This window comes from Schistocerca nitens, chromosome 1, assembly GCF_023898315.1.
Source record: "Schistocerca nitens isolate TAMUIC-IGC-003100 chromosome 1, iqSchNite1.1, whole genome shotgun sequence".
In the NCBI taxonomy this organism is placed as follows: Eukaryota; Metazoa; Arthropoda; class Insecta; order Orthoptera; family Acrididae; genus Schistocerca; species Schistocerca nitens.
The window spans coordinates 838,114,237-838,139,879 of record NC_064614.1 but is presented as its reverse complement, the minus strand read 5'-3'; the positions used below and the strand labels follow the sequence as shown (position 1 = coordinate 838,139,879).

General features: G+C 42.4%; 1 protein-coding gene across 1 annotated transcript in view; it reads right to left on the bottom strand.

Annotated features, from left to right (window-relative positions):
- The window catches only part of LOC126208398 (sodium channel protein Nach-like), a 239,755-nt gene that overhangs the window by 72,222 nt on the left and 141,890 nt on the right, over positions 1-25,643 (bottom strand). Inside the window, exons 9-10 of the mRNA XM_049938887.1 lie at positions 19,213-19,387; positions 9,027-9,133 (exon numbers count right to left, since the gene is read on the bottom strand). Coding sequence (XP_049794844.1) covers positions 9,027-9,133; positions 19,213-19,387 — 282 coding nt within the window. The remainder of the gene's footprint in view (positions 1-9,026; positions 9,134-19,212; positions 19,388-25,643) is intronic.

Here is a 25,643-nt window from a genome sequence, read left to right as displayed (position 1 = left end):
AAATAATCCGAGCTTGTGCTTCGTCTCTAATGACCTCGATGTCGACGGTACGTAAAACCCACTATTCTTTCATTTCTGTCTTTATGTAACAGTTTCCTATACGCACAAGCGCCTGCCAATGGGCAAAACTTACTTGAGCTGCGTTGAAGTATGTTAAATTAAACGTGAAATAAATGATTAAATTGCTTCTTTTTACCTTAGTCTGTACAAAACCTTTGAGAGAATGTTCTTCACGGCCGGCCGCAGTGGCCGAGCCGTTCTAGGCGCTTCACTCTGGAACCGCGCGACCGCTACGGTCGCAGGTTCGAATCCTGCCTCGGGCATGGATGTGTATGATGTATTTAGGCTAGTTAGGTTTACGTAGTTCTAAGTTCTAGGGGACTGATGACTTCAGATGTTAAGTCCCTTAGTGCTCAGAGCCATTTGAACCATTTTTTGTTCTTCACGTTCTTGATTCCTCAGTAGCTAAGTGCTGCTAAAGCTGTAGCTGTAAGCTCAAATCCTGCTGTAATAGTATATTTAAAGTCAGACTGTTTCCTCCTTCTCTATCTTAACTGATAAAGGCCGTAAAGAATTTCAGTACCAGGTTCCTACGGAACCCTTATGTTTGTACTGCATTGATATGTAGGTCACAATTTTTGGTGTAATGGATTTGGAAGAATGCAAACATTTGATGATCGCCAGTCAGTATATTCTTATTTACTTTAAGTACTTCTCTTCAGAGCAGCGGCAGTCAGAAAAGTTGACAAGAAGCTGGATAATGTAGATATAAATCTGCGTTTTATGTCATGATTTACGAGACATCCACAGTGGGTGTGGTGGGTGGTTGGAGGAGTGGGCGTGAACGATGTTGTAGTAGACCATAACACTCATTTATCGCCTTGGTAATGGGCTGAAAGACCTGCGATAGAAATTAGGTCATGGGCAGAAAGAGGCGAACACAGATCATTTTGCAGGGATCGACTGGCATATGTTGGGACTATGTTATGTGTAGGATGAGGGGTTAGTGCTGTTCATGCACTGTTGAGCAATTCTTTAATAGGTAGAAATTAAGTATCGCCTATAATCTGATATGGTAGTAATTTTTCATTATGATTCAGCAGCATAGGGACAGTTTCTGGAAATTCTAGAACCGTCTGACCGTCTATGCCGCCTCAATAGAACTCGATAATTCTGATGACTCTGCGTGTGCAATGCATAGAATCTCAGCACCACACTCAGCTTGAAGAACCTGTTGTTGTGTTGGGTTCTCTCTGCCTAAAGCATATTCCACGTTGAGAAGCTCTTCAATATAGGCACTTTTCACTTTTATTCACAAAGCACCAGCAGCCAATATATTTTAATCGTAATGAGTAGATGACATGTATCTTTCTTTTAGTATTTACTCATAGTGTAAATGACAGCTTTACTCAAGGATTACTTATTCTAGACGTTACTGTTAGCATTTTGTGTTCTATGTTCCACTTTCTAATAACAGCTGCTTCTTCTTTAACGTCAGAAGACGCTGGATTTGAAGTTGTGCAGCATACTTTCGCTAGTTTAATTTTCAAAGAAATTTTGAGCGTGCATTTCTGTCATTTCTTGTGGTTTTCTGCACACCAGCTTTTCTTGAACTGGACCTTCATGTTATTCACAGCTTAAAAAGTAGCCCCGTGGATATTCCATTTTATAATCGATGTTGTGTTGCTGTGTCTTCATTTTTGTGCCTGTATTTCATGGATAGTGCCATTGACAACGATCTCAAGATAAATATTTTCCAAGTATATCATCACAAAAAATATGTGTTGCCTGCTCATGACATTTACAGTATAATTACTGGAGACGTTCTGAAAATGCGAAACTTGTCTGACTATGGGATTTTTGGTTTCAGTACTATTAAGACAGAAAACACAAATAAATGTGATATTTGATGATTTCAGTTGTTTAGTTTGCAGTTGGCGCGTATTTGCATTATTAGTGATGAAGCTCTGGTCCATAGACCCAGTTACAGAAGCGCAAATAATACTCACTGACATACATTGAGTATTTTGGCGCTCATCCAATACGTCTTTGAGACACAAACTGTAGTCACATCCTAAACACTCGAGACTGGTATTTGCTGCTAGAATTATAACTGGATGTCGCCAACAACGCAAGATTTGTTTGGCAAATCTGTGACCGACGAGTCACTTCCTGGATGACGAAGGAGTAGATTACAAAATTCGCTTGATATGTTCATACAATTTAAATTAAATAATCTGAGTAATTTTCACATAAGACGTGAAATAAAGTCATCAGTTTATGGTTTTGAGTCCAGGAAAGCCATTAGATGTGGGGACTGGAGTTAAGCTCGTCTTTCACATTGCGAGCTTATAACGTCCTAGCCAGCACCGTAGCGATAAGGGAGAGCAGAATGGTGCAGCATTCCGCTAGCTGTGAGACAACGTCGTCACCTGTAAAGTGGGGGCTCCTTTGGTTCCCGGTTTCAATCTCGCTGAAGGATACATTTTTAGCCGTTTTGTGACAGAGCTACAAACAGTTCGGTCAAAAACCAATAAGCAAATTTTATTTATTTTACTTATAAAATGTCGCACTTCCATACTGCTTCATTGTCACGCAGGACAGCAAGTAAACACAGACCATTTCGGAGTCCAGAGTGAGTAATATATTGGTAATTCATGCTGATATAGGCACGATCCTGTTACAGATACTTCATGTTTGACTACAAGAAGCTTGTCATAAGGATACTGTGGTAATCTGAATATCATTTGAATTAGTACAGTGCATATTTTAATAGTGTTGTCCATTATTCTATTGAACACAGTAGTAAAAATCAGAGAGAAATTAATCATCAATAGTATATTCTCTCGCATTATCTAAAACAGTCTGACAATACTCAGTTAGTTTACCAGTTACACATCTGTAGAAACCTACTGTTTCAAAGTGAAATATGTCGTCAAACCAGATTTGAAGTGCATTTTAGTCCAGAGAGGAATTTTGTTGACTGTTTTTCCATAAGAAGCTTGAAAACTAAACATTCGAGAGCATAAGATCAGAAGAATAAGTGTATGATTGATGACGTTTCAAACTTCTGTACAGATTTGTTAGTGAAATCGGCAAAGTACATTATCACGTAGTATCAACACCTGATGAAGTTTTGTAGGTCGTTTTTCTTACACTGCGACCAATACGTGTCTTAGTTGTTGGCAAAAAATTACCAGCTCTTGTATACTCTCTCCTGGGGAGATTTCGTAATGCACAGCACCCTTTTCGAGGCAGAGTAGGCAAAATATTATGTTCACATTGCCCTTTGATGAAGTATATGCCTTTTGTTAGGGCTCAGCCATTAACTCTTCTTAAGAAGTGAACATAAAGACATCATAGCTAGTAACCAGTGGGAATACTGCACTATAATTTTCAATGAACCAACTGATAATGAACGAACAAAAATGCATTGATAGTCACCCATTTGATTTTTGTTGTTTTAAATTATAGCATGCAGTACTACTGCTGCTGACTTCTGAACCTTGCCTATTGAATGTAAATGTTTCATGACGCTTAAATGGTCGTACTCCATCATAATATGTGTCTGCTATCGAGGCTTCCTGAATGTGCAAAGTAATTCATGCAAGAACGATGTTTTTGAAGCAAAGAAAAAGTCTTTCTCTGACGTGTTTTGCCAAAAGCACTCACACCACACACGATACAAAGGTTCAAAGGTGCCTCTGTTGCCTTCACTCCTCTACTAAACCCACAGAGAATAACGTTATATCTTCTCCACGTGCTACTATATATACTACTGGCCATTAAAATTGCTACACCACGAAGATGACGTGCGACAGACGCGAAATTTAACCAACAGGAAGAAGATGCTGTGATATGCAAATGATTAGCTTTCCACAGCATTCACACAAGATTGCCGCCGGTGGTGATACCTACAACGTGCTGACATGAGGAAAGTTTCCAACCAATTTCTCATACACAAACAGCAGTGGACTGGTGTTGCCTGGTGAAACGTTGTTGTGATGCCTCGTGTAAGGAGGAGAAATGCGTACCATCACGTTTCCGACTTTCATAAAGGTCGGATTGTAGCCTATCGCGATTGCGGTTTATCGTATCGCGATGTTGCTGCTCGTGTTGGTCAAGATCCAATGACTGTTAGCAAAAAATGGAATCGGTGGCTTCAGGAGGGTAATACGGAACGCCGTGCTGGACCCCAATGGCCTCGTATCACTAGCAGTCGAGATGACAGGCATCTTATACGCATGGCTGTAACGGATTGTGCAACCATGTCTCGATCCCTGAGTCAATAGATGGGGACGTTTGCGAGACAACAACCATCTGCACGAACAGTTCGACGACGTTTGCAGCAGCAAGGACTATCAGCTCGGAGACCATGGCTGCAGTTACCCCTGACGCTGTATCACAGACAGGAGCGCGTGCCATGGTGTACTCAACGACGAACCTGGGTGCACGAATGGCAAGACGTCATTTTTTCGGATGAATCCAGGTTCTGGTTACAGCATCATGATGGTCGCATCCATGTTTAGCGACATCACGGTGAACGCACATTGGAAGCGTGTATTCGTCATCGCCATACTGGTGTATCATCCGGCGTGATGGTATGGGGTGCCATTGGTTAAACGTCTCGGTCACCTCTTGTTCGCATTGATGGCACTTTGAACAGTGGACATTACATTTCAGGTGTGTTACGACCCGTGGTTCTACCCTTCATTCGATCCTTGCGAAACCCTACATTTCAGCAGGATAATCTACGACCGCATGTTGCAGGTCCTGTACGGGCCTTTCTGGATACAGAAAATGTTCGACTGCTGCCCTGGCCAGCACATTCTCCAGATCTCTCACCAATTGAAAACGTCTGGTCAATGGTGGCCGAGCAACTGGCTCGTCACAACACGCCAGTCACTACTGTTGATGAACTGTGGTATCGTGTTGAAGCTGCATGAGCAGCTGTAACTGTACACGCCATTCAAGCTCTGTTTCACTCAATGCCCAGGCGTATCAAGGCCGTTATTACGGCCAGAGGTGGTTGTTCTGGGTACTGATTTCTCAGGATCTATGCACCCAAATTGCGTGAAAATGTAATCACATGTCAGTTCTAGTATAATATATTTTTCCAATGAATACTCATTTATCATCTGCATTTCTTCTTGGAGTAGCAATTTTAATGGCCACTAGTGTATTTATCACACTTGAACAACGTTCATAAGTTTCAGTCATGCAAAATCGAAATCGTAACTGCGAGATACATACGAGAACTTCAAATGAGAAAAAGACTGTTGATAAATACACCCATAGCGCCGCGCCACTTTCACCTAATCGGAGGTGTCTGATATAGGTGGCGGGTGGCATACAGTGGGTAGCCGGCAGCTGCTGTGGGCTGAGGAAACTATCGAGCGTAAACGGTTCTAACATTGAAACTACCACGAGGTGCTTGGTGGAAATGTTTCCAGGACTTTGTGACTACTGCAGGTGGATATAAAATGAAACGACTCATGTTTAAAGTTCCATCAGACTGATAACCTAAGCAGATATCCGATATATGATTTAATGAAACTTGGGAATTAAGTGGATTCGAACATGTTTACAAAGCATAAAGCTTACCACCACACGACGAACAGATATTTCCGTAACACTCCGAGAAGACTGACAGAACTTCCTCCATATAATACTGCATCCCTCAGTGTTGCCAGTTGCTGCATATGGCCAGACGCTTGCATATTGAATGAATTCTGAGGGACCGCCGGGATTATTCACTGCCTTAAGTGAATGAGTTGGACTTCGTCTCTCAAGTGGCCAGCCAGCGGCTAGAATTTATATTTCTTGTTATCTCGATGAGCCGGCCACGGTGGCCGAGCGGTTCTAGGCGCTTCAGTCCGGAACCGCGCGACCGCTACGGTCGCAGGTTCGAATCCTGCCTAGGGCATGGATGTGTGTGATGTCCTTAGATTAGTTACGTTTAAGTAGTTCTAAGCTCCAGGGGACTGATGACCTCAGACGTTAAGTCCCATAGTGCTCACAGCCATTTGAACCATTTTTTGTTATCGCGATGAAATATTCTAAATGGTTTCCGTTTAGGATGTTGCACAAACTAAAATTCCTTGGTTGAACCCAGATTTGACGTTTGCACTTAAGCAACAATTGCTCTCTTATATCACATTCCGAGTAATCAATATTAGGAAATATGGACGTAATGAAGAAAGGTATACCGCAGCAGTGTCATGTTGCCTTAGTGGTAACACGCTCTATTTGCATTGCAGTGGTCGATCTACATGTCGGTTCGGATCTCTGTAGAGAAACACTACAGTTTGTCAATCTTTTTCTCGTTATCTCTATTAGATCTACAAACGGCCAGAACGAAATTCAGTGACTAAATCATCGGACATGCTCTGCATCATAAGCTATCTCACAAGCTCCATTCAGTACGTTTAGGATTGAATAGAAGTGTCTATTTTGGAAATACTGACCTACTTCACAAGAAAGCTGAGAAAAAGGTCCTATGGGCCATTAATGGCAATAGTTAGTCTGGATGTGAAAAACGTATTCGGTAGCAAAAATGCACACTTTTTCATGTCTATCTTTTTATATCTGAATCAGAAGAGATAAATTTTCCTAGTAAAGAGACATTTTGATTACTGTGTGATATACTTGAATCACTTCACAACTGCGCCTGAAAAAAGAGTTTCCTTCCATTACATTAAACTTTCGTCAGAAGATAGTTGCGATAAACGTATAATTCAACTGCATTTTCTGATGCATTACTGTCATGGTGACAGTATATGCTTCAAAGATTCTCAAGCCATTTTCTGCAAGAGCAATTGCCACATGAGTAACTTCGCCAACACTATGTCGAAATCTTATGACACTTGCATAAGCAGCTGTCAAGCTCTTACACGACATCTCTAAAATCAGCAGACCTGATAAAACCTAGCAAAATACCTATTGTGTCACTTTCAATTAGCTTATGTCCTTCATAACTCGGTTCATGCAATTCAGAGTCATATAGGGTGTCTGCATTTCCGTCGAAGACGCACTGCGCCACTTTCGCTCGGTATATCACTTCTGTTTCACGGTAAAGGCGTGACACCGCAGACCATACGATATTCTTTCGTAAGCGTAGTGTACGCTATTGGTAGAATGGTATAGCGGTTAAGGCGGTCAGTTTCTAGTCTGCAGACAGGGGTTTCAAGTCCTGCCACTTCCATGAAATTTAATTGGTTGGAAGAGTTATTCGTTTAGGTTGCAACGAGAATTATTAAGTATTTATAATTTGAAAGTATTACTTCTAAACAACCGGTTTTGCGTCACTTTTTCTCTGTATGTACCGTGATTTCTGCTTGGTTTTAAAAGAAAATGATATCATGATATCTCTTTTGTGCTTTCGTCGGTATCAGCTTCCTACCTGCATGTAAATAAAGAGAAAATAAATTAATATGATGCCTTTTCTCGACGTCAAAAAAAAACCAAATACTTTCTCTTTGATGTCTTCATCGGCTTTGACGTCATGCACCATGTGACAAATAAATAGTTTCATGTTTCTCTCAGTCTTTTAAAAAAGGAAAGGAGGTAAGGCAAACTAATGTTGTTTTAAAAGGAGAACATTCATGTTGGAAGGTTATTCCCACTCTTCCTGAAATCTCTGACGAACAGAAGGAACCATTATGTTCTCCTGTATTTCGCAGTAGTAATGACTAGAAAACGGATGGTCCAGTTGTCGCAGAACGCCGCAACTATTCACTGCGAACAAAATATTTCGCTGTATTTGGGCAACTGCTTGTAATAACGACCAGGAAGCATTAAATTTTTCCTTCAAGCACGCGTGTATCAGCAGAAGAATGAAATAGTTAACAGCGATAATGGTAGTAATAATCGAAGAATTTGCTGATTTCATACTCTGCAAACGACTGATATCTTAAAGAACAGTGTATCAAATGTTCAAATGTCTGTGAAATATTATGGGACTTAACTGCTAAGGCCATCAGTCCCTAAGCTTTCACACTACTTAACCTAAATTATCCTAGGGACAAACAGACACACCCATGCCCGAAGGAGGTCTCGAACCTCCGTCGGGACCAGCTGCACAGTCCATGACTTCAGCGCCTTGGACCGCTCGGCTAATCCCGCGCGGCTCTTGTGGTATCGATTTTGCTTAATGAAACTACTGTACTGCAAAGAGATTAGAGGACCTGCAGAGCAACTACATTATGTGGGCTACATGCAAATCAGGCGAAACGCATTTCAAGTCATTTGAATTCTTTTGGGTATGATAGTACGTGTGTCATCTCTGTATGTAGTCTGCTGATTTTCGTAGTTGCCTGTATTATGTGTATGTGATTGTACTTCCATTCTAGTTTTGTAATTAAGCTGTACGTTGTCTGTGTATCATGCCAAATATTAATTGCTATTTGTTTAATTTACTGTATTTAATTCTCATAATTTCTCTTGTTAAGGAGAATCATATTTACCCTTTGAAACATCTGACTCAGTGCAGCTTGCTTTTGGTTGAGGGCTGATCAGATGTGGAATGCAGAACTGTGTCCCTGACTACAACTTTTCTGCATATGTAGAAAATGTCTTTACAATTTTCCATTCTTATTCTTATGACAAGAATGTTAATCCGTTCTTCTTTTTAATTTTCTAATGGGAATATTATGTTCCTGGGTTCATGTGTGCCATGTTAATATCCATTTTGAATTTGTCTGTACTTCCTCGTGTTTCAACTATATATGTCATCTAATTATGTCATTAACATATCTTTATGAGTATATGAGTTCATATTTTCTTTGTGTGGCTGCTCCCTCAGAGATTTGATTTTCTAAATGGTTTATGGAGATATTGCGGTACGTTCTTGATATTGGGGATCCCATTGAGAGACTATCACTTTGTAGATAATATTCATATTAAAAGGAATTGAGGACTGATAGATCAACAATACTAAAGCAGATAATGCTATTTGTTGATCTGCAACCAAACACTTCGTAGCCATTGAAACTCGGATAAAGAAAAGCAAACCGAGGCCTACTTACTCAGTAGGTCGTACCAGTAGTAAAGGACATCTTGACGCAGAAGGACGGAGTCGGCGCGTTCGAAATACAAGTTGATGATGCTGTGGTTGCCCAGTTCCACGCCGTCGCTGCAACAAAGCGTAACATACAATAACAGTTGTCTGTTTATTAAAAACAGTACGAATGTGAACCACATCAGCCACTGTCAGTTTACGATCTATTTACAACATGTGATAATAGCCCCAGCACTTGAAAGTAGTTACTTACGTATGTCAAACACAAGATTGCGAAGTAATCGGCTGCACTCCCATCAAATCCTTAACCTTTAATCCAACACATTCATTTATTTTGCTGTGATCTGACTCCACATTACTAAATAACAAAATTCTACCCTTTGAAATAAAAAAAAAAAAATTACTTTCTAATCGAAATATACAGCAGCATATATTATTGTCTATGCTGTCGGACTGTAGGCGGAAGGTCTCGCAGTGTTATTTGCTATTCAATGATAGCAATAGATTGCCACGATCGCCAGTGGAGAAGATGGAGCCAGCTGCTGCGTAGAAATGTCTTGTCTCATACGAATGCGATGCTCTATCGTCCCGGTGGATGTCAGTTTTGGACACGGGCTTCCATCCGCAGTTTATTTTTCTCCTGGAACCCTCTAAAATCTCCACAGTTTTTCAGTGCACAGAAGAAAAATAAACTGTAGAGAAACCAGTGGCCTAAACAGTCGTCCACCAAAACAACGGAGCATCGTATTCATAGAAGACAAGGCCTGTCTACACAGAAGCTTCTTCCGTCTTCTCCACTGGCGGTCGTTGCAATCATTTACGATCTTTGCGATCAATGAATAACATAAAACACTGAAAGACGTTCCGCCTATGGTCCATCAGCGTACAAAGTCACTTTTGCTGGCGAATGGGTGGTCTAGTGGCAGGAGCCAGCACCTGTAATTGGATGATGTTTCCGGAAACTGGTTCCTAATCTCAATTTTTTACTCAAGACATCCTCAGTAACCCGTCGAAGTTTGTCACAGCTTTTCTGGGACACCTCATATATTATGCATACACCACAAAGAATCTGTAATCAAGTCTTCAAGTTCTAGTTTTCACTCCTTCATACTGCTTGAATCACCACATAATCTTTGGTACCCATGTTTCTGTCTCCTAATCAATGTTCCATGGGCTAGACAAACTCAACTACCTCATCGGTCGGCGACCATTACTACTTTGACCATAGGGACTGTCACCGATATTACAATATATGAGTGTCAGCCGAAGTTGATTTCTAACCTCAGCACCCAGATGCGAAAACCTGTACACATCCACAATAACCCAAGTCCACATTCCTTGTTGGTATTTTCTCAGAATCTACTTTATCTGTCAGCTACACAACCGATGGCGCTTTCATTTATCAATGCATTGCGTTGAGCCTTTCTCTTGACAAGCTCCTCCATATCTTTCTAATCGAATAAATATTTATTAAACGCCCACCATATTACGTAACACGATGAGAGAGTTCAGCGGTGGTCTGGAGCAGAGTCCTTAGGCAGCATGAACTTGCAATTTAAGAAAATTTTTCCGTAAGCAGAACCCATAAGGTAATCCGGGACAGAGTCCGTTCAACACCAATAACTTGTTAATCCGAAGGTTAATACGGAGGCAGTGTCTGTAAGGCAATCCTCTGCAGATTCTAATACACAGCAGTCACTCGTAAGTCTGAAGGCTAGTCGATAAGCAGAATCCCAGTCACAGCTATGTCAACAACGGTGTGTGAAACTTGAGGCAGACGGAATCACGGAGAGATTCAAACACGAAGTGCCTGTAGCAGCAACAGCAGCCAAATCCTTACTGGGTTAATTCTTCCAGAGAAAGTGGTGGAGGGTAAATCTTTCGGCTGTTCCTCTCATCTTTCGGTCATCCATTATTATGTCAGTAATTTTGGTTCTCTTTGTTTTCTTTTTCTCTATCTGTAACTTTCCATTACTATAAGTGTACAGCCGGACTGGCCAGCACGTACTGATGCGCCAGTAACGTTTGTGTCCCAGTTCCTCAATGTGTCTCTTCTGGGAGTCTTCTTTAAGAAGGCTCGCAACTTCATGTGGAAGTGCTTCCGTGTTGTTCAGCTGCGTTGCCCCAGGCTACAAGTGCTTAATCAATGAGCGTCCACAAGAGCAAGTGGCTGGAACTAATTATAACCAACATACAGCACTGGACATGCGGAACCGACCAAGTCACACGCTGCCGCCGACATGGCTCAGAGATAACATGAAGATCGGCGGCGCGCTCTTGGCTATGTTCCGGTAGTGCGGCAACTAACGCCAAGTCGTAGGTACCCTCCATGTTATTGCAAGTGACTTCCGTAATCAGTCTGCTGGCTGCACGCCTGTCTCGGCAGTGCCCTCTCTGTTGCTATGGTCTGTTTCTGAAGCTAACTCCGTTCCTACGTCTTCTGTTTATGGACGAGATACAAGACAAACCATTACCAAAAACGTCACATAGCCGTATATAATGAGCACTTAACTTAAGACTATAACAATAAACCTGGATCCTGACTGCAAGTCCGATCACCTCCTAAAACAATGTTCTAAACTGCTTTACTCAACACTAGTAACCTGTTCCAACCCATCTACTTCTATAAATAAAGTGTACCGAGCGAGGTGGCGCAGTGGTTAGCACACTGGACTCGCATTCGGGAGGACGACGGTTCAATCCCGTCTCCGGCCATCCTGATTTAGGTTTTCCGTGATTTCCCTAAATCGTTTCAGGCAAATGCCGGGATGGTTCCTTTGAAAGGGCACGGCCGATTTCCTTCCCAATCCTTCCCTAACCCGAGCTTGCGCTCCGTCTCTAATGACCTCGTTGTCGACGGGACGTTAAACCCTAACCACCACCACCACCTCTATAAATGTATGGCTAAAGCTCCTACGACAATAAATTATCTCATCGCGCCCCACCGGTCGACAACAATAAATCATTGTATCCCTACCCCTTTACTGAAGACGTTATCCACTTCGTTGCCACTCTCCTCCAAAAGGTCCACGCCTTTCACCACTGTCACAACCTCCATTATCCAGATTGACTGCCCACTGCCTATTAACCACGAATGCTGCTGAGACTAACAGTCGAAACAACCCTCACTTCATTTTACCACATCTACCCTCATCTATTCTCAGTACCATTGTAACCTTACTTACAAGACCAAATTCAGCTTTATCCAGTCCTCTCCACTTGTACTGGTTTTGAAGTTCCTGTTATTACCCGAATCCTTATGACATCTAATATGTTCGCTTCTCTATACCGCTGAACAGAGCTCTATCGACCCACAGCAGATCCCATATCACAGTCTAGAGCAGCAACACATCAGGACCACGAAGACCATCATAGAAAGTGTTCAGTCGGTAGAGAAGTCAACTGTTTGTAGGACAGGAGAAGTTGCCACTTGCTTGATTGGATGTGGGCTGTAGAGGTGATGGTGGCTGGAATTGCTTGGCGAGTCGTTAGTGAAACAAACCTGATTCCATTACCTTTATGCATTTTAGCACAGAGTGAGATTACAGCAGCGTGAGGCTGTTGCCAGTCAGTGGCACCTGGCGTACTGAGTGCCGTGGTCAGCAACTGCCGGATCGGGAGCCAGCACAGCACTTGTTAGTAGAAGTGTGTCAGTTGCAGTCGACTAACTCGTTGTCGTCTCGTACCACACCGGGATAAATGGTGTTTGAACTACAACATCCAGCATGACCAAATCAAAAGGCATGTTGGGTAGTGATTAGTAAAGAAGGAGTCGCTCTGGCAACGGAGAGACCAGGCTATCACCTCCCCAAGCTCGGACGTGGCCGCCAGCAGGGTACACTCACCCAGCAGGGACACAGCAAGACACCAATTCTTCCGTATACGGACACCCAGCTCAAGCGGTTTCCTGTTGTTACTGGAGACGAAGTCCTTCGTAAGTGACTGGATATCTGCCACTGCAGTTGACTCTACCTCAAATTCAGAAGCTGATGGGAATGGCAGTGATGAGTGTCAAATACACACCTCGATAAGTTCATGTACAAAGAACGTTGCCAAGCATGATAGAACACCTGAGAATAATAGTCTGATTTGTAGGGGGGGGGGGGGGGGGGCATTTATAAGAGTCTGCTAGCTAGTACTTCTCCAACAGCAGTCCACCATCCTGGAAGGCACAAAAGGTTAGTGACTAAGCGTCACCACTGGGCTCACTGCGACTCACCCCATCGAAGATCATGTCTGCAGTAAGCTTCAGTGTGTGAAGTTTGGCCCATTGAAGACGTGCAGCTTTCGCGCCGTGCTGTTGCAGCTGTAGCAGTTATAAAGCTAAGTACTGCCAAAGTTGTTTGTGCACTGTATTCGAATATTAAATTTAGTAGTTTTCAATCTTTCATCCAAATATTAGCAGTGTGTTTACATTTCGCGGCAAGCAGCTGCAGCTGTAGCGGTTCTTAAGTTCTTACTAAGCTGTTTGTGCGCTGTTATCAGTTATTAAGTTTATTAGTTTCCAAAGGTGTCTCGTGCTGTTTCTGGCGAAATAATGGTTTAATAAACTTTAGGAAACGTTCCCTCACTATGTTTTTTTAGAATTGTAAACTTTGTGTGTGGTAGATTTCAGTTGAAGTTTCTTATTGTTTCTAGTGAAATATTTCAGTACAATTTTCATTCCCTGTTTTAACTTCGTTGAGTCTTCCAGTGTCCACTTGAATTTTTGGTTTCAGCTAAGAAATTGTGTGTAGATTTGGTGGTACTGGTATTAGGTGTGGTTTAGGTGTGGTTTAGTAGTATTAATAAAAGTTGTTGCTTTATTAGTAGAGAGAGAATTTCGGATCCACTATTGTTAGTTCTGTAAATAGTACTACTGGTGTAATCAGATAACTTAGACTTTTTTTCAGTAACTGTAAAATTTTACCGTAAGTGAGAAGGGTGGGCTTTGTGTCGTAGGTTTGTGAGTAATGGGTTACAGAGTGCGATTTGTTCAAATTATTTTCATTTGCGGGAATGCAGTTGGGAAGCCATTGGGCATTCTAGCGAGATCCTGTCCTGCGAATGCAGAATCTGTAGCAGAAATAAGTGCATAGAGGAGCAGGATCGTAAGATCTGTGCCCTTCAGGTGCAGTTACAATACGCAAAGGAGGAACTGGCAGTTAGCTACAAGGCAGCTAGGAGGAGGAGGTATTTAGACAGTTGTACTTTGCGTATGTGCAATAGATTTGACCAACTATCAGAGTTGAGTGGAGAGGAGCCTCTTGTAGCTGTAGGTGTAGGAAACATGCAGTAGTCCTCGGTATTAGGAAAACTAAGTCAGTTGCTAAGTCTAACAGAAAGAAGAAGGTTCTGTTGCTAGATAGTTCTTACAGTAGAGGGGTGGACCCTCAGTTGCAGGAAGTGTTGAGGAGTGAGTACCAGGTCACCAACATTGTGAAGCCTAGTGCAGGACTGGCTCAAGTGACTGAGAGAATAGGGGAGTTATGTAGGAATTTTACGAAAGAGAGTCAGGTAGTGACTGTAGAAGGAGCAGGGAGTAGTCTTGATAGGGACGGGGAATATGACGTAGGTGGAGACCTGGTAAAGATAGCTACTCAAATTGGTGGCACTAATGTACAGTTTGTGCAACTGTTTCAGCGTCATGATCGGCCTCATCGTAATGCAGCTGTTAGGCTGGAGAAGGCACTGATGGCAGAGGGCATGGCTCACATTGCAGTGATGCGAGTTGAGTCTGTCAATAGATCGAGTTTCACTAGGTATAGCGTACACCTAAACAGGTATGGGAAGGGAAGGCTGGCAAAGCGTATAAGTGACACTGTAGTGGGTGGTGGTTGGAATACTCATTGAAAAATTCCTGTAGTAATTGGTGTTAGAGCTGCAACTTTTTTTAGGTTGAAGTCAGCCGATAGATATACCTGCTTCAAGGAAGTCCCTCTAATAAAGGATCACCTTCAGAGAAGGTCAGGTACCCAAGTACAGAAGGAATTAGCATATTTCATCAAAATATAAGAGGTATTAGAGACAAAGTTAATGAACTGCTTATAGATGTTGACTCCGACATTACTGATGAATCGGAGCACCACTTAAATGACTTGACGATTCAGAGGCTTCCTTTACCAGGATACAGATTAGGTGGCTGTTTCTCAAGGAGTTTCATGCGGAGTGGGGGAGTGGCCATGTACGTAAAAACAGTATTCCATGTGACTCCGTAGACGTATCACGGCACTGCACTGAACAGGCATTTGAATGTCGTGCAGGTGCCCTTGAATTTAGTGTTTGTTGTTTATAGGTCCACTAACTCTGACTTCAGAGCATTTCTGCTCAAGCTAGAGAGGGTTTGTTGGTTCACTTTATAGAAAGAACGAAAAATTTATTATATGTTGTGACCTCAATATTAATTTTGTTTATGGTTGTGCAAGAAAAAGGATGCTGGTAGATCTCCTAAACTTATATTATGTATACTGTGTTTTTTCAACCAGGGTGCAGGGAAACAGTAGCACAGCCGTAGATAATATTTTTATTCATTCTTCATTATGGAGTGGGCATTCTGTTAGTAAAATAGTGAATCGCCTTTCAGACCATGATGCACAAATTTTAACAGTAAAAGGCTTTTGTACTCAAATGCCACATATAATTACAAACTATGTAGGAAAACTAATCCAGCGGCAATAGAGAGTTTTTTAAACTTTGTTAAGGAACAAGAGTGGCAGTATGTTTATAGTGCCGATAACATAGATGACAAATATAATGCTTTGCTTAACACATTTCCCATGCTCTTTGACAGTTCCTCTAAATCGGGTACTAGCAGTATAAGGCAGCCTGAGTGGCTGACTAGTGGGATAAGGATATCATGTAGAACAAAGTGGAAACTATATCAAAATTTTAGAAGTAGCCACAATCAAGCTATAGTAGCCCATTACAAACAGAATTGTAAGGTGCTTAAAATTCTTATTAGAAAGGCGAAGAGTGTGTGGTATGCAAATAGAATAGCTAATTCACAGGATAAAATTAAAACCATGTGCTCAGTTGTGAAGGAAGTGTCTTGTCAGAAGCACAAGTCGACGATATAAAGTCAGTTCGCAGTAAAAATATTTCTGTTACTGATAAGTCAGATATATGTACAGTATTAAACAATCATTTTCTGAGCATTGCTGTAAAATTAATAAAAACTCTCTAGAAAAAATGTGTTTCCGAGATTGGTGTCTGAAATACTCCTCTGTGGTACTCACAAGGGAGATATTGAGTCAATAATTCAATCACTGAAGACTAAGGACTCTCACTGATATGAAGGGGCTCCTACTAGAATGCTAGTCAGATGCCAGCGCTGTGCTTAGCCATATTTGTAATTTGTCCTTTTAAGAATTGTCAGTTTCCTTAACAATTAAAGTACTCAGTAGTAAAGCCGTTTTATAAAAAGGGAGAAAGGGATAATGCCGACAATTTTAGACCTATTTCTATGCCGTCAGTGTTTGCTAAAGTTATTGAAAAGGCTGTGCATGTAAGGATAATTGATCATTTTATATCACATAATTTGCTATAAAACGTACAGTTCCGCTTTAGAAATTTAACTGAAAATGCTATATTCTCTTTTCTCCGTGAGGTACTGGAGGGATTAAACAAAAGGTTTCGAACGCTAGGCATATTTTTTGATTTAACTAAGGTGTTTGATTTTGTTGATCACAAAATGTTGCTCCAGCTGTTGGACTATTATGGAATACGGGGAGTAGCTCACAATTAGTTAACTCTTTCTTTAACAACAGACAGCAAAAGGTCATTATTTACCGTGTTGAGAAAGGCTGTTATGTGGGGTCTGAATGGGTACGGTCAAAAGGGGGGTGCCCCAGGGATTAGTGTTCCTCATTTATATAAATTATATGCCCTCTAGTATTACAGTTAATTCTAAATAATTCTGTTTGCTGATGACTCTAGCTTGGTAGTAAAGGATGTTGTGTGTGACATTGGATCTGTTTCAAATAGTGCGGATCATGACATAAGTTCATATCTTGTAGACAATAAACTAACGCTAAATCAAAGTAAGACTCAGTTTTCACGGTTTCTAACATACAATTCAACAAAACCCAACGTTTTATTTTCATGGAATGGCCATATGATTAGTGAAACTGAACAGTTCAGTTTTCTAGGTATTGGGTTCAAATGGCTCTGATCACTATGAACTTAACTTCTAAGGTCATCAGTCCCCTAGATCTTAGAACTACTTAAACCTAACTAACCTAAGGACATCACACACATCCATGCCCGAGGCAGGATTCGAACCTGCGACCGTAGCGGTCGCGCGGTTCCAGACTGTAGCGCCTAGAATCGCTCGGCCACACCGGCCGGCTTTCTAGGTATTCAGATAGATAGTAAACTGTAGTGGAAATCCAACGTTCAGGTTGCTATCCAAAGACATAATGCTGTCATTTTTACTGTTCCAACGGTATCCGAAGTAAGTGATCGTTCGACACGAAAATTAGTCTACTCTGCTTATTTTCATTCGCTTATGTCATATGGTATTATATTTTGTGGTAACTCTTCCAATTATCAAAGGATATTTTTGGCTCACAAACGGGCATTTCGGGCTGTAAGTGGCGTAAGTTCGCGAACCTCATGTCGACCCTTGTTCACTGGTATGGGTATTCTGACATTGGCCTGTCAATACATACCAGGTGATCAAAAAGTCAGTATAAATTTGAAAACTGAATAAATCACGGAATAATGTAGATAGAGAGGTACAAATTGACACAAATGCTTGGAATGACATGGGGTTTTATTAGAACCAAAAAATACAAGAGTTCAAACATGTCCTACAGATGGCGCTTCATTTGATCAGAATAGCATAACAAAGTAAGAGAAAGCAAAGATGACGTTCTTTACAGGAAATGCTCAATATGTCCAATATCATTCCTCAACAATAGCTGTAGTCAAGGAATAATGGTGTGAACAGCACTGTAAAGCATGTCCGGAGCTATGGTGATGCATTGGTGTCGGATGTTGTCTTTCAGCATCCCTAGAGATGTCAGTCGATCACGATACACTTGCGACTTCAGGTAACCCCAAAGCCAATAATCGCACGGACTGAGGTCTGGGGACCTGGGTGGCCAAGTATGACGAAAGTGGCGGCTGAGCACACGATCATCACCAAACGACGCCCGCAAGAGATCTTTCATGCGTCTATCAATATGGGGTGGAGCGCCATCCTGCATAAACACCGTACGTTCCAGCAGGTGTTTATCAGCCAGGCTGGGAATGCGATTCTGTAACATATCGGCGTACCTCTCACCCGTCACGGTAGCAGTTACTAACGTTTTGCTGTCCAGCGCCATCAGTAGGACATTTTGTGAATTTTTTTTTTGTTCTAATAAAACCCCATGTCATTCCAAGCATATGTGTCAATTTTTACGTCTCTATCTACATTATTCCGTGGTTTATTAAGTTTTCAAATTTATACTGACTTTTTGATCACCCAGTATATTCATTACTGCTGTTTCTTCTCAACAATATCAAATTATTCCCAAGGATTAGCAGCTTTCACGCAGTTAATACTAGGCAGAAATCCAATCTGCATTTGTATCGCACTTCTTTTAAGTCTTGTGCAGAAAGGTGTGCAATATACTGCTGTATCAAAATTCTTAGCATTAATCCACGCGCTTCCAAATCGAAACTGAAGAATTTTCTCATGGGTCACTCCTTCTATTCTGTTGAAGAGTTCCTTGAAAAATTAAGCTAATTCTGGTTGTATTGTTGATTGTATTTTCTGAAACTTATGGCTTGAATTTTTTTGGGTTCATAAACATTTTATTTTATCTGTTATTACATTTAAGTTGTAATTTCATGTACTGAGACGTTTCATGACCTTAGAGATTTGCTCCTCAATCTGGTCTTACGGAACTAGAGGTTTAAATAAATAAAATAAAATAAAATAAATACTTGTTACTGCAAACAGTGGCCTTCTGCAAGGTACCCTACTGCAAATGTCATATTCATACCGTCCCTTAGCAATGTTCATTCAGCAACTGATTGAGTTGGATCTGTATTGTCTGAAATGAGTAATTTCCATTGACAAGGCGTGACTAGATGCGACTAGATGTAAACTGTAGAAATGTCACATTTTCAATTTAAAACTGACTACTTAAGTGTCCATTGAAAAGCTCACTTGTGCCGTTTTATATGAAGCTTTGTTTACATTGCAGCAAGCCACAGGTACTCACAGGAGTGGGTGTGAAGTGTCGAGCCCGTTGAGTGGCGCGAAGGGCGCGGAGTTGGCCCTGATGGTGTAGTGGACGTCGCTGCACGAGGGCAGGCACTCAGGGCAGTCGATGGACTCCTCGCGCTCCAGCTCCAGCCCGGGGATGCCGTCTGGCGGCCGCGGCGTTGCCCACTTCTCTGCCACAGCCAACATCGTGTCGTTCAGGGCTCGCTGATACCGGTTTTGCATCTCGGTAAGTGTAGTGTTGGAAATGCAGAACATTATAGTTGAAGTGACCTAGGCCAACTGATCCAACCAGTATCAGGTCTTGACTTGGCATATTTACGATGTGGCATCTGGGATCATAAGCGTGCAAACAGGAATATTTCGCTTTCAGTTGCAGGTTATAAGTAAACGTCAAGAAAGTTACAGAGTACAGGCAACATAGGTAAGGTTTCTAAGAGCTGCAAAGCGATGCTCCAAAGCTGAAATTTGAGAAGAGTTGATTATACTAGGGTTGGATAAAAAAGCAGGGCAACACCGCCACAACACGAAGGGTGGGCATAATGGCAGGCGCGCTGCCTGGAACTGATAGCATAAGCTCAATTGAAGTAGTGCAGTGAGTGCCAACAGCTGTATTTGAGTCAGCTGCAATGTATATTGTCCGAAAGTGCGGGCGACCAGTTCAAGTGCCCTAACGATATGTTTACAAAACAGGAACGAAATCCATGGATGAAGATTAAAAGGCATGTGGTCTGAGCGCACAACAATGTTTTCAGGGATGGCGTGACGCAACATTGCCATAGCGTACAGTGGCGAATGGGTGAAAGTGTTTCGTGCTGGCAAGTATGTCATTCGAGATTGGCCCCACTTGGAATGAAGCCCCATAGACGATATGACAATTGAGCTGTGGACCTCCCTGCTTCATGTGGATCGCAGATACCCTACATCCCATCATACTTCGTGACAATGCACGACACCACACGAAGAAACACGTGCAGGAGCTCCTTCTTGTGTGGGAGTGTGAGACAGTGGAACATCCGCCTTATTGACCCAATATGAGCTCTTGTGGTTATGACCTATTCGCCGAAATGAAGAAAACTCTTCATGTCATGCGCTACAGCACAAGAGAAGACGTTATCCGTGTCATGGGATGGTCTTTGCGAGACGTCGACAAACATGGATACGCTGATGGCACATGCACCTTCCATGTGGTGGAGAATATGATCGATATGCTGGGCCATTATATTGAGGGCATGTAATATGGTGAACGTCTGTCAATACAATCTGGTATGAATTGTACACTGAAGAGGCAAAGGAACTGGTACACCTGACAAACGTCCCCACGAGCACACAGAAGTGCCGCAACACGACATGACATGGACTCGACTAATGTCTGAGATAGTGCTGGAGGGAACTGACAGCATGAATACTGCAGGGCTGTCCATAAATTCGTAAGTGTACGAGAGGGTGGAGACCTGTTCTGAACAGTACGTTGCAGGGCATCCCAGATATGCTCAATAATTTTCATGTCTGCGAAGTTTGGTGGTCAGCGGAAGTGTTTAAACTCAGAAGAGTGTTCCTGGAACCACTGGACGTGTAGGATGCCCGGGCTGGAGTTGGAGCGCGAGGAGTCCTGCTGGAATTGTTTAAGTCCGTCGGAACGTACAGTGAACATGAATGGATGCAGGTGATCAGACAAGATGCTTATGTACGTGTCACCTGTCAGAGTCGTACCTAGACGTATCACGGGTCCGATATAACTACAACTGCATACGCCCCACATCATTACAGAGCCTCCATCAGCTTGAGCAGTCCCCTGCTGACATGCATGGTCCATGGATTATTGAGGTTGTGTCATACCCCTACAAATCCATACCCCCGATACAATTTGAAACGAGACTCGTCTGCCCAGACCAGTCATCAACAGTCCAATGTCGGTGTTGATGGCCCAAAGTGAGGCGTAAAGCTTTGTATCGTGCAGTCATCAACGGTATACGAGTGGATCTTCGGCTGCAAAAGCCCATATCGATGATGTTTCGTTGAATGGTTCGCACTCTGACACTCGTTGATGAAATCTGCGGCTACTTGCGGGAGGGTTGCATTTCTGTCACGTTGAACGATTCTCTTCAGTCATCGTTGGTCCCGTTATTGCAGGATCTTTTTCCGGCCGCAGCGATGGCGGATATTTGATGTTTTACCGGATTCCTGATATTCACGGTAACATGTGAAATGGTAGTACGGGAATATACCCACTTCATCGCTACCTCGGAGATGCTGTGTCCATCGCTCGTGCGCCGACTATTATACCATGTTCAAACTCACTTAAATCTTGACAACCAGCCATTATAGCAGCAGTAACCGATCTGACAACTGCGCCAGACACTTGTTGTCTTATGTAGGCGTTGCCGACCGCAGCGCCGTATTCTGCCTGTTTACATATCTCTGTATTTGAATACGCTCGCCTATACCAATTTCTTTGGCACTTCAGTGTATCAGTGTTACTATTACTTTTTATCCAACCCATGTATTTAACATCTTCAATAAAATACAAAAATTAAGAGAATCTGGAATGAACAGCTCCAAAGAGTGAGTGGAAGAGGATTACCTCTCCAAATACAAAAATTTGAATCAGTCGGTAGAAGTCAAGGATGACCATGAAGCGATGGCTTCCATAACAGGCAAAACAAAAAAAGCCTAAGGCTTGAAGTGAAGAAGAAGTAGAAGAAGAAGATGGTGGTGATGGTGGTGGTGGTGGTGGTGGTGATGACGTTCAATTGTGAAAAACAAGTTCTTGTGGCTCAGTGACTGCACGATAGATTTAAGACAAATATAAATCTATAGATACAGTGGCAAAGGACAATATGTGAAGGCCTCAATGACTCCTTTCTTGTCGAAAGACTTCTTACAAAACCTGGAAAGTCCTTGTCATGTATAATGGCAGTCACTAGCAACAAAGTTAGTATCCAGACTCTCATGGATGACAAATAAATCGAAATTCGTGATAACAAAGCAACAGCAGAAATGAATGATACACATACGTACGTCAGTGGCGTTGAGAAGCAGCTGAAATTACTGAAAGTGAACAAAGCCCCAGGGTCTCACCGAATGCCTGTCACATTCCACACAAAATTTGTGTGAGTTAGACCCCTTTTTAAATTATAATAGCTATGTAATGAGGTATCCCGAACAAAATGACCTTCTTTATAATATACGCCATGTCTCAAGGAACCATTTTCTTTTTTGTGTACTAAAATTAATTTGCGATTTATCGCTTTCGCCAGTTTCTACCGCCGGCGGCGCTGCAATTCTTCGCTTCCCAGGGGGCAGCTCTTCCGCTTCTCGCGCAAATGCAGTGACCTGGACCCGGGGTATAAAGGATCCGCCGTTTCTGATGTTTATTCGGTTCCGGCGTGATTGTCTCAACGATCGCACCTGTAAATGGCGGTCAGATGGATCACCGAAATATCGTGTATTGAAGGCGATTATATCCGGCAGCATACCCGTGAAGAACATAACCAAAATGTGTCTGAGCACACAAAGCGCGATGGGCCTCCATAAGCTCCTTTATGACGATCATGTTTCCCGAGAGCAGTGGCATTTTTAAACAAGATAATGCGCCATTTTACAAAGTCAGGAGTGTGGTGGAGTCGTTCAAGAAACACATTTGCGAGTTCCAATTGATGCACTGGCCCATCCATCCCCTATCTCGACAGGTCTGAACCCCATCGACCACATCTGCGATGTGACTGAACGTGGCCTCAGCCTCATCGCCCCCTCCGTGGAATTTATGGGCGTCAGGTGACTTGTATGTGCAAATGTGGTGCCAACTCCCTCCAGCGACGAACCAAGGCCTCATTGCTTCCATACCACGAAGTGTCGCCGCTATCATCCGTGACGGAATTGACATACCGGCTGTTAGACAGGTGGTCATGATGTTCCAGCGATCAGTGTGTGTCTCTGCGTCTGCTGAAAAATATAGGAACGTGTCTCGTAGTCTTTGACAGTTCTTGTCTGATCGTTCTGGGTGACCAGTCAGTGATAAGAAACTGTTGCCTAAAACAGGATGACAAATATTTGAAACTTGACTGCTTCTGTCGGAAAGTGATATGCCTACAAGCTGCTGCCAATGAACCTCAATTAAAGTTCGTCTAAAAAGCACCTAAATTGGCAGTTACAGATGTCTGGTTCCACATTCTCAGTTAAAACTGCCACCCTTATGTTGTACGTACCGATTGCGCACGCGCTGCTGCTCAGCGTATGGTAGTTTCGTACCTCTACAGTAGCACCACATTTCACATTTCTTTGTTTCCCGTATTGTAGTCTATTTGGGTTGTTTTCCTAAGGCAGGGTGACTCAAAAAGGACTTTATAGCTTTTGGTACATGTTTCAGTTTGTAGCAAAAAACATTAAACTTTATTCAGGTAGTGCATCAGTCCCCAATCCACGCTAGCGTAGTGCGTTTTTGAAATGGCTACTTTCATTGATGCGGAACGTGCTCACAGCGAACTTTGGTGTGATGGAACGAACCCTGCTACAGCTGTTCGCCGTAAATGTCGCACCGGATACACTAATGAACCTCCAAGCCGGTTATTCACTGCGACAAGATAAATTACCAGATCGCCCGCCTGCTAATAATTACGTCGAATAAGTTAGGGAGAGCTTTGCCTGCGGTCCATAACAATCAACGTGACGTGCGTCTCGCGAGACTGTCATTCCACGAACGACTGTTAGGCGAGTATTTTCTAGAAATTTACACTTGCAACCACACAGATCCACAACGGCGCAGCACATTATTCATCAAATAAGGTTGCTCGTGGGGAATTCCCTGCGGAAATGTTGTATCGGATAGCGGACGACGAGACATTTATTTATTGTTCCGTTGGACCAAATTAAGGAGAAGTTGTAAATGGTTCAAATGGCTCTGAGCACTATGGGACTCAACTGATGAGGTCATAAGTCCCTAGAACTTAGAACTACTTAAACCTAACTAACCTAAGGACATCACACACATCCATGCCCGAGGCAGGTCGCGCGGTTCCGGACTGTAGCGCCTAGAACCGCTTGGCCACTCCGGCCCGCTAAGGAGAAGTCTCCATGGTCATGGAACGAGTCAATACATGAAATTATAACATGATAGTAGAAACAGATAAAATGAAATATAAGAAACATATTCAGGTGACAAGTCGTCAGTTTAAATAAAGAAAATCAACAATGTAACACTGGAATTTGCTTAATTTTTCAGCTCTTCCAGGAGCTCCTCGACAGAATAGAAGAAGTGAGCCATGAGGAAACTCTTCAGCTTAGACTTAAAAGTGTTTGGGCTACTGCTAAGATTTTTGAGTTCTTGTGGTAGCTTATTGAAAATGGATGCAGCAGAATACTGCACTCCTCTCTGCACAAGAGTCAAGGAAGTGCGTTCCACAAAAAAATGCTCAAATGAGTGTGAAATCTTATGGGACTTAACTGCTAAGGTCATCAGTCCCTAAGCTTACACACTACTTAACTTAAATTATCCTAAGGACAAACACACACACCCATGCCCGAGGAACGACTCGAACCTCCGCCGGGACCAGCCACACAGTCCATGACTGCAGCGCCCAGACCGCTCGGTTAATCCCGCGCGGGTACATTCCACATGCACATTTGATTTCTGCCTAGTATTAACTGACTGAAAGCTGCTAACTCTTGGGAATAAGCTAATATTGCTAACAACAAACGACATTAAAGAGAATATATACTGTGAGGGCAATGTCAGAATTCCCAGACTATTGAATAGGGGTCGACAAGAGGTTCTCGAACTTACACCATATATGGCTCGAACAGCCCGTTTTTGAATCAGAAGAATTACCCCAAAAAATAATACCATACCACATAACCGTATGAAAATATGCGATATAGACTACTTTTCGTGTTGAACTGTCACTTATTTCAGATACTGTTCTAATGGTAAATAAAGCAGTATTTAGTTTCTGAACAAGATCCTGAACATGGGCTTTCCACAACAGCTTACTATCTATCCGAACGCCTAGGAACTTTGACTGTTCCGTCTCGCTTAGAATATGCCCATTCTGTCTGATAAAAATATCGGTTCTTGTTGAATTGTAAGTTGTTGTGGTTGTTGTGGTCTTCAGTCCTGAGACTGGTTTGATGCAGCTCTCCATGGTACTCTATCCTGTGCAAGCTTCTTCATCTCCCAGTACCTACTGCAACCTACATCCTTCTGAATCTGCTTACTGTATTCATCTCTTGGTCTCCCTCTACGATTTTTACCCTCCACGCTGCCCTTCAATACTAAATTGGTGATCCCTCGATGTCTCAGAACACGCCCTACCAACCGATCTCTTCTTCTAGTCAAGTTGTGCCACAAGCTCCTCTTCTCCCCAATTCTATTCAATACCTCCTCATTAGTTATGTGATCTACCCATCTAATCTTCAGCATTCTTCTGTAGC